Here is a 10,408-nt window from a genome sequence, read left to right as displayed (position 1 = left end):
GGGAAATGCAGCAGCCTAGAAGTGGATGGTTGGTAGTTAGATGCCCAGGCCATGTCATATACCAAAACAAGTAACCCTCCCTGGTGCTCAGCATGAAGGGCATAAAGTGGAGACTATTTGCCTTGGACTATAGTGTCTATTACACATGGGCTAGCACTATGAGAACACCATTACTACTGACTAGTATAACTGCACACTATTACACATGCGCATCTTGAACAGGATAAATTACACCCCATATCACCGCCAGTTATACGCCCATTTCTGTTGTCCACTGCTGTGATATTGCTGGAATATTGCTAAAAGCAGTGTAAAACTCCACTCAGTTTGTGTAATGGTAGACCATATCTCTTCCCGCTTGGAGACGATGAAACAACAGAAACATGATGCTACAAACATAAACTTTATTGCTCTCAGTGTATAATGTGCACCTCTGTTGTGAACACCTACATCATCATAATAACAGTGTAACAGCCATCTGACACAAACAGTGAGGTCGGGGACCAGCAGGACAACAGCCGTGGGTAACACGGGAGGGGGCACTTGAATACAACAACACTGGGTCTACCATGGATAAGGGAAATGAGTGATTATTGCTGAATCATCGATGTTGCTGCTATTAGCTGGGATAGTGGGGGTAGGGGCAATTGTTAACAACAGCTAACACACTGGGTTTTTTGGTTTTTCACTTTGGGTGAGCGGGGGCGGACTTGTAAGCAACAGCTACCATATTGGGTCAAACAAACATTCACATGATATCTATTGTATTAGTATTTCAAGCTTCGGCCTACCTTTAGAATACAGCACCACAAACTTTAAAAATACGTCATAATATCCTTTTACGTAATGTAATGTGATTTTGTTCGAAAGCACATTCTCGAAACAATGCCATATGACGCCTGCATGGCAACATGGTTGTCTAGCTCAGCGACTGCGTATAAGCTCCGCTCACTGGTGTTTCATCTCTACGAGCTATGTCATTGCATAAGCCCAATGATGTTGAGCGTTTCCAGTAGTTGTATACCGTCTGACGCCTGACGTCAACAACCCTTTTCAGTTTGAGGCATATCGGCTCATTCCGCGCCATAAGTAGATTACGGAATGGGACGAGAGTGCCAAATGGCATCGGGTCCATTCGGCAATTGTCCGTAGTTTTAAATCACGAGACACCACGTCTACCCGTAACCTTCGTAATTGTCCGTGACCTATTCGACTTTTTCCGTTCATTTCCGTGATGTCACTGGAATGACTCGATAAATTTGCACATTGTGCAACAGTGTGGACGTAGCTCAGTCGGTTAGCTGTAAAGCTAACACTCCAAAGGTCGCGGGTTCGCGTCCGACGGGTTCTCACAAACTGGTTGCTTGTCTTAATGACACGTGACCTATGGCAGAGATCGTCCTCACGAGAAGTTGTGGTGCGGTATTCTAAAGGTGCTCAAGTAAAAAGTCTAAAGATCATTTTCAAATTATGAAATACAGTTGTATGGTTATAATGGTAAAGAGATACTGGACTGACAGATTAAACAAAAACAGGTTTCTAGAAAGAAATATTTCCTCTTCATGAATTCATTGGATTGGGCACAAGTTATCCAACTTAGAAAAGCCCTTTCTCATTGGATGAAGACAAGGATTTTGTTTATGTTTTGTTACACATGGGGACTGAGAAGACAAATTCCTCCAAGAGACAATGGAAATACTGGGATTAACGGTGGGTCTGGTGGGACAGAATCCTGAAATACAAGTGTCATTGAAGACAAACCCTCAAAACAACCCATATTCCTACAGGATGGTGATGTACTGGTGTGATCACAACGGATTTGGTGCAGAAAATGAACTAAATATCGGACATTGAAGGAGCATATTCTAATCCAAAAACATCAAATACCAATACTGTTACATCAACAGTGTCTCCATGACACTTGATCAGCTTTCTGTGTTGCTAAGGAAACATTATAACTTGACAATTTGTTTATGCCAGTTAGGAAAGTGCAAAGTGAGAATAAAGATGAAGGATGTTGATGTCCCTGGGAGGTGAGCAGTGGCTACAAGTGTTAGCGACAACATACAGTGTGGTATATGACGTATGTACACAGGACACGAGACTAGTCTGAGGTAGTTTGTACACTACAAGTCTACAAGCAGTTCAGGCCAATAACAATCTAGGATTACAAACCAAAACAATTTAATCTTCATGGACAAATGAAAAGCTTTTGGAACCTCGGTTTTATCTTATGTAGACGTTTTTATATGATTCTTCAGTACAAATAATTAAACAAAATGAATTAATGAAATTCATGAGTATCAAGATTGCAATACAAATCAATACAACAAAATAGATCAAGAGACTCTTTAATGTTTCAAACTATCACTACATGTGAGCTCGAAGAATGAAGCAATCTGTAAGTCAGCTCTATACAATAGTCTATCAGTGTTTTGTTTTCAAGTGTCTTGTGTGTGACTGGGAAACTGATACCCATAATATCTTGCATGAATTGTTTCCTGAGACATATAAGGTACATGGAACTTGAAGTTGGAAACTACGGGGAAGTGTGTGAGAAGTGGGGCATCACTGGTTCCTGCACTTCACAACATCCGGGCAACATTGTGGACAACGTCTCAGTGCATATAACATATTGTTAGTGGTCTACTATGTAATACTTGATAGTACATCAGTGTCATTGGTCTAAAGCATCACCTACAGTGTAGCTAGTCAGAAACAGTTTATCGTATCATCTAACCAGTGTAGTTATTCATTATGATTACATTAAGTCATATTATCACATAGTATACTATAATGGTAACATACCATCTCTACACACAATAAGTCATATTATCACATAGTATACTATAATGGTAACATATCATCTCTACACACAATAAGTCATATTATCACATAGTATACTATAATGGTAACATATCATCTCTACACACAGACAATAATCAGGGTAGAAAAGCCTGAAAATGTAAAATGTGCACTGAGACTAAAACAATGAAATATTACAAAATGCAATACACAACACTGAAAAAACCAACAATTCAAGTTACACAATGTACCAGAGTTGCCAGTAACTGCCCTAAATGTTTAAATATAGAAGAACAAGCATGTTGAGTCCAGTGTTTCTAAACCAAGACGAGTGAGCCTGATGAAAGGCAGGGGGCTGTCGTATATTATGTAGCGATTTCAAAGGAGGATTTAAATATAAATCAGGATGCAAAAATGTAATTCAACCATGGAGAATTGTTTGGGGCTAAGTTTCAGTTTCACTTAATTGTATTTAGTATCATCTACTTTACTGCAGATATCAAATTTGTGTTGCCAAGATTCTCCCCATGGACAGTACTGCAGAATCTAGTCTGAACAGTACTGCAACTTCTAATCTGAACAGTACTGCAACTTCTAGTCTGAACAGTACTGCAACTTCTAGTCTGAACAGTACTGCAACTTCTAGTCTGAACAGTACTGCAGAATCTAATCTGAACAGTACTGCAGAATCTAATTTGAACAGTACTGCAACTTCTAGTCTGAACAGTACTGCAGAATCTAGTCTGAACAGTACTGCAGAATCTAATTTGAACAGTACTGCAACTTTTAGTCTGAACAGTACTGCAACTTCTAGTCCAGCTCCTTGCTCAACTGAGGATATTGGTTGTCGAATGCTGAAGGATAATGAGCTCCCAGCTTAGACTTGACCACCTTTAATGTTGACTTGTCAGAGACGTTCTGGCAGCCATCTTGTACCAGGCCACGTTGCATGTATGAGGACAATCAACTGGTGACATATAGCTTGTGGACCAAGCGTACAGAAAATATTCCAATTTGCATTCTTATGTTTCTCACATCTTTGACTTCGCATCAACAGTGATCAGACATGTCCTTTACAATATTTGAGTAGCATGTCAAAAACACCAAAGATATACGAGAGTAAGCAACTAGGTTACTGACATGTTAATGCCTCAACGATCTACCAAATGCCTTCTTAGTCACTGGTATGAAACTACACGTAGACAGCGGATTTCAAATACATTAGCACAGTGTGTATAGATGGGCCATTTGCAATGACTGTAGAAATAATAAAACATTATATACATCATGTGGTAAACATATTTCTTTATAAATAGTCAACAGGTCTATGTACAGTTTTCACAATTTACAATGAAACAACAATATACACAAGAGCCTTCCTTGAGAAACAACAACTACTTCATCATCAGTGTGGGCCAAGTTGGCCTCCTCCACGTCTGTCCTCCGTCCCAGTCGCCGTGCTTCTGTACACCTGTGGCAGTGAGGGGGTAAATCCAGGCATCCTTGTCCGGCTTCTCATCTCTCCGTGCGGTTCAGTTTAGACAGGAGAATATGCTGAAGCACTGCAAACACAGAAACAGGAACGCTAATTGTCTTGCTGCCCGTTGGCTTCACCAGACTATCCAGTAATGAAGGAAAACCAAGTTCTATGGATAGCCAATTCTTTATTGCAATGAGTACAACATTTCTGTGTAGGTACTAACACCGTTATCAAGCAAGTTCAAACCTATACACAAATGGCACACGTTGCCTTGTCAAAGCAGTCTTCCAGTGCAAGGCAAAGCAGTATTCAAGTACATTCCGTGGAACTGTTCTGTCTGTTTGGTGAAGAACATTTTATGATCTTATTCTAGAATCTGAGAAAAGTCTGATCCATCCATTTTACCTCACAACCTTTTCTGGCAGGTGACAGTTCAACCTCGTGGGGACAATATGATCCATCTCCAACTAGGGCTCTGCTTAATGTTAATGTGCATCCTCATACTTGTAAGGATTAAAGGCTTATGGCTTGACTAAGGGACACAACTCTTGCAGTCTGAGTGAGTGTTGGTCTGGTAATAGAGGAAGCAGTGGTTCAGGTACAAGGCCTAGATTTTGGAAGCTCTCTTAGCACTAAGATGGTCGTAAGTCTATGTTAATGTAAGGCACTTACGACTATCTTAGCGCTAAGAGAGCTTCAGAAATCTAGGCCCAGGACACTGGCAACACACATGGCACCGTGGAGACCTATTCTGTATCTGGATAAACGGGGAATTACGATGAAAACTACGTACATCGGAAAACATTTGTCAGAAGTCTTGACACAAATACTGAAAGACATGGGTGTACCATACAAAACTGTATCCTGACTGATACTCACGATATTGACAGGAATTTCCCCAGTGTGTTGGAGGGCATCGACACTTCCCCCTCGAACATCGGCCACCATGCAAACATGGCTTATGACACTTGATGACCTTCTTGCGACAGAACTTGCCCATGTAGCCTGTATGACACTTGCACTTGTTGGGGGAAACACACCGGCCCTTGGTCCCACACCCCGGACTGCAGATGGCTGCAAGTGCAACACTTAATGTCAGTTAACACAACAAATGGAAAGTTTCTATCTATATATATTGTTTATGCAAAACATGCTCTGAATTTATAAATACAATGCATCGTCTATCATTGGTCTGAGGACTACATGCACAAAACCATCTTTCTGCCCTACTACATCAACAAATACAACAAGCCTGCTGGCAGATTGAAACCAGCTTTCTGCCTTATGACATCAACAAATACAACAAGACTGCTGGCAAATTGAAACCATCTTTCTGCCTTATGACATCAACAAATACAACAAGCCTGCTGGCAGATTGAAACCAGCTTTCTGCCTTATGACATCAACAAATACAACAAGACTGCTGGCAAATTGAAACCAGCTTTCTGTCTTATGACATCAACAAATACAACAAGACTGCTGGCAAATTGAAACCAGCTTTCTGCCTTATGACATCAACAAATACAACAAGACTGCTGGCAAATTGAAACCATCTTTCTGCCTTATGACACCAACAAATACAACAAGACTGCTGGCAAATTGAAACCAGCTTTCTGTCTTATGACATCAACAAATACAACAAGACTGCTGGCAAATTGAAACCATCTTTCTGCCTTATGACACCAACAAATACAACAAGACTGCTGGCAAATTGAAACCATCTTTCTGCCTTATGACACCAACAAATACAACAAGACTGCTGGCAAATTGAAACCAGCTTTCCTTACAGGAGAACTGAATTTAAATTTGCAAGTATTTAGCGAAGACAACTGTTATCACAGACTCAGTTCATATGGATTCTTGGTCCTGTCCTTGAACCTGAACACTGAACAACTACAGCACAGGCTGGTGTACTCACGGTTCTGGCAGCGAGCCCCCTTGTATCCGATGGAACACTGAACAACTACAGCACAGGCTGGTGTACTCACTGTTCTGGCAGCGAGCCCCCTTGTATCCGATGGAACACTGAACAACTACAGCACAGGCTGGTGTACTCACGGTTCTGGCAGCGAGCCCCCTTGTATCCGATGGAACACTGAACAACTACAGCACAGGCTGGTGTACTCACTGTTCTGGCAGCGAGCCCCTTGTATCCGATGGAACACTGAACAACTACAGCACAGGCTGGTGTACTCACGGTTCTGGCAGCGAGCCCCTTGTATCCGATGGAACACTGAACAACTACAGCACAGGCTGGTGTACTCACGGTTCTGGCAGCGGCCCCCTTGTATCCGATGGAACACTGAACAACTACAGCACAGGCTGGTGTACTCACGGTTCTGGCAGCGAGCCCCCTTGTATCCGATGGAACACTGAACAACTACAGCACAGGCTGGTGTACTCACGGTTCTGGCAGCGAGCCCCCTTGTATCCGATGGAACACTGAACAACTACAGCACAGGCTGGTGTACTCACGGTTCTGGCAGCGAGCCCCCTTGTATCCGATGGAACACTGACATCGGTTGTTGGCCACACACTGGCCTTGGTTCTCACAGGTCGGGCTGCACACAGGCTTCTTGGAGGCTGCAATGGGGATTGAGTCAGTTGTTTGAGTGAGTGAGTGAGAGCTGGTTGTCAAAATTGTAGCCGTCAATATTCCATGAGAGGGGTGGGTGAGAGTTATTCTAAACAGTAGCTAACAATACTCCATGTATATAGAGAGGGTGGGTGAGAGTTATTATAAACTGTAGCCAAGAATATTCCCAGTCGAACCATGGGTGAATGTTGTTTTATGCTGCAATCAGCCATGTGAAAAGAGTGAGTGTATCTGACCTACCAGGCCGTCTTCGTTTTTTCTTCTTGCAGCAAACAACCCCGGACGTGTAGTTCTCCTTGTACACACAGCCTGTGTTGTTTTTGGGGTGAAATACGTCAATTCTGCCGTGAAACAGACAGGAGTGTTGGGAGTATCTGAGCCACCCACACTGCCGTCCAATTCCTGCCATCTTGTTTTTGGTACACCTGCCAAAAAAGAACCATTGATGTCTTCACACAGGACATGTTTTGACATAAGTGGACGCGGCCGCTACACAGGACATGTATTGCCATAAGTGGACACTCCACAGGACAAGTATTGCCATAAGTGGATGCTACACACGATAAGTATTGTCATAAGTGGACACTGCACAGGATAAGTATTGTCATTAGTGGACACTACACAGGACAAGTATTGCCATAAGTGGACACTACACAGGATAAGTATTGTCATAAGTGGACACTACACAGGACAAGTATTGCCATAAGTGGACACTACACAGGACAAGTATTGCCATAAGTGGAGACTACACAGGACAAGTATTGCCATAAGTTGACAGTACACAGGACAAGTATTGCCATAAGTGGACACTACACAGGACAAGTATTGTCATAAGTGGACACTACACAGGACATGTATTGTCATAAGTTGACACTCCACAGGACAAGTATTGCCATAAGTGGATGCTACACACAATAAGTATCGTCATAAGTGGACACTGCACAGGATAAGTATTGTCATTAGTGGACACTACACAGGACAAGCATTGCCATAAGTGGACACTACACAGGACAAGTATTGTCATAAGTGGACACTACACAGGACAAGTATTGCCATAAGTGGACACTACACAGGACAAGTATTGCCATAAGTGGAGACTACACAGGACAAGTATTGCAATAAGTTGACGCTACACAGGACAAGTATTGCCATAAGTGGACACTACACAGGATAAGTATTGCCATAAGTGGACACTACACAGGACAAGTATTGTCATAAGTGGACACTACACAGGACATGTATTGTCATAAGTTGACACTACAAAGGACAAGTATTGCCATAAGTTGACAGTACACAGGACAAGTATTGCCATAAGTGGACACTACACAGGAAAAGTATTGCAATAAGTTGACGCTACACAGGACAAGTATTGCCATAAGTGGACACTACACAGGACATGTATTGCAATAAGTGGACACTAGACAGGACAAGTATTGCAATAAGTTGACACTACACAGGTCAAGTATTATCATAAGTGGACAGTGTACCGGACAAGTATTGCCATAAGTGGACACTACACAGGACAAGTATTGCCATAAGTGGAGACTACACAGGACAAGTATTGTCATAAGTGGACACTACACAGGACATGTATTGTCATAAGTTGACACTACAAAGGACAAGTATTGCCATAAGTTGACAGTACACAGGACAAGTATTGCCATAAGTGGACACTACACAGGAAAAGTATTGCAATAAGTTGACGCTACACAGGACAAGTATTGCCATAAGTGGACACTACACAGGACATGTATTGCAATAAGTTGACACTACACAGGACAAGTATTGTCATAAGTGGACACTACACAAGACAAGTATTGTCATAAGTGGACACTACACAGGACAAGTATTGCCATAAGTGGACACTACACAGGATAAGTATTGTCATAAGCGGACACTATACAGGATAAGTATTGTCATAAGTGGACACTACAAAGGACAAGTATTGTCATAAGTGGACACTACAAAGGACAAGTATTGTCATAAGTGGACAGTGTACAGGACAAGTATTGTCATAAGTGGACAGTGTACAGGACAAGTATTGTCATAAGTGGACGCTACACAGGACAAGTATTGCCATAAGTGGACACTACACAGGACAAGTATTGTCATAACTGGACACTACAAAGGACAAGTATTGTCATAAGTGGACACTACACAGGAGAAGTATTGTCATAAGTGGACAGTGTACAGGACAAGTATTGTCATAAGTGGACAGTGTACAGGACAAGTATTGCCATAAGTGGACGCTACACAGGACAAGTATTGCCATAAGTGGACACTACACAGGACATGTATTGCAATAAGTGGACACTACACAGGACAAGTATTGTCATAAGTGGACACTACACAAGACAAGTATTGTCATAAGTGGACACTACACAGGACAAGTATTGTCATAAGTGGACAGTGTACAGGACAAGTATTGTCATAAGTGGAAACTACAAAGGACATGTATTGCAATAAGTTGACACTACACAGGACAAGTATTGTCATAAGTGGACAGTGTACAGGACAAGTATTGTCATAAGTGGAAACTACAAAGGACATGTATTGCAATAAGTTGACACTACACAGTACAAATATTGCCATAAGTGGACACTACACATGACAAGTATTGCCATAACTTGACACTCCACAGGACAAGTATTGTCATAAGTGGACACTACACAGGACATGTATTGTCATAAGTTGACACTACAAAGGACAAGTATTGTCATAAGTTGACAGTACACAGGACAAGTATTGCCATAAGTGGACACTACAAAGGACAAGTATTGCAATAAGTTGACACTACACAGGACAAGTATTGCCATAAGTGGACACTACACAGGACATGTATTGCCATAAGTGGACACTACACAGGACAAGTATTGCCATAAGTGGACACTACACAGGACAAGTATTGTCATAAGTGGACAGTGTACAGGGCAAGTATTGCCATAAGTGGACACTACAAAGGACAAGTATTGTCATAAGTGGACACTACACAGGAGAAGTATTGCAATAAGTTGACACTACACAGGACAAGTATTGTCATAAGTGGACAGTGTACAGGACAAGTATTGTCATAAGTGGAAACTACACAGGACATGTATTGCAATAAGTTGACACTACACAGGACAAGTATTGTCATAAGTTGACACTGTACAGGACAAGTATTGTCATAAGTGGAAACTACAAAGGACATGTATTGCAATAAGTTGACACTACACAGGACAAGTATTGTCATAAGTGGACACTACACAGGACAAGTATTGCAATAAGTTGACACTACACAGGACAAGTATTGCAATAAGTGGACAGTGTACAGGACATGTATTGCCATAAGTGGAAACTACACAGGACAAGTATTGTCATAAGTTGACACTACACAGGACATGTATTGCCATAAGTGGAAACTACACAGGACAAGTATTGTCATAAGTTGACACTACACAGGACAAGTATTGTCATAAGTGGAAACTACACAGGACAAGTATTGCAATAAGTGGACAGTGTACAGGACAAGTATTGTCATAAGTGGA

General features: G+C 41.7%; 1 protein-coding gene across 5 annotated transcripts in view; it reads right to left on the bottom strand.

The window, feature by feature from the left end:
* Positions 1-1,460: 1,460 nt before the first annotated feature.
* Positions 1,461-10,408, bottom strand: part of LOC124253056 (hemicentin-1-like) — a 123,463-nt gene continuing 114,515 nt past the window's right edge. For 4 of the 5 annotated variants that reach the window (XM_046686779.1, XM_046686797.1, XM_046686801.1 and 1 more), the window contains 4 exons: positions 7,122-7,306; positions 6,761-6,868; positions 5,165-5,359; positions 1,461-4,367 (listed from right to left, as the gene is read on the bottom strand). In XM_046686779.1, the coding sequence (XP_046542735.1) occupies positions 4,321-4,367; positions 5,165-5,359; positions 6,761-6,868; positions 7,122-7,306 (535 nt within the window). In that variant the 3' untranslated portion in view covers positions 1,461-4,320. The remainder of the gene's footprint in view (positions 4,368-5,164; positions 5,360-6,760; positions 6,869-7,121; positions 7,307-10,408) is intronic. The other variant, XR_006892082.1, reaches the window with a different exon arrangement.

Source organism: Haliotis rubra, unplaced genomic scaffold (genome assembly GCF_003918875.1).
Source record: "Haliotis rubra isolate DU_JTF1 unplaced genomic scaffold, ASM391887v1 Scf114, whole genome shotgun sequence".
NCBI classification, from domain to species: domain Eukaryota; kingdom Metazoa; phylum Mollusca; class Gastropoda; order Lepetellida; family Haliotidae; genus Haliotis; species Haliotis rubra.
Note: the sequence above shows the minus strand (reverse complement) of the source record. Positions and strands in the feature narration are given on the sequence as shown.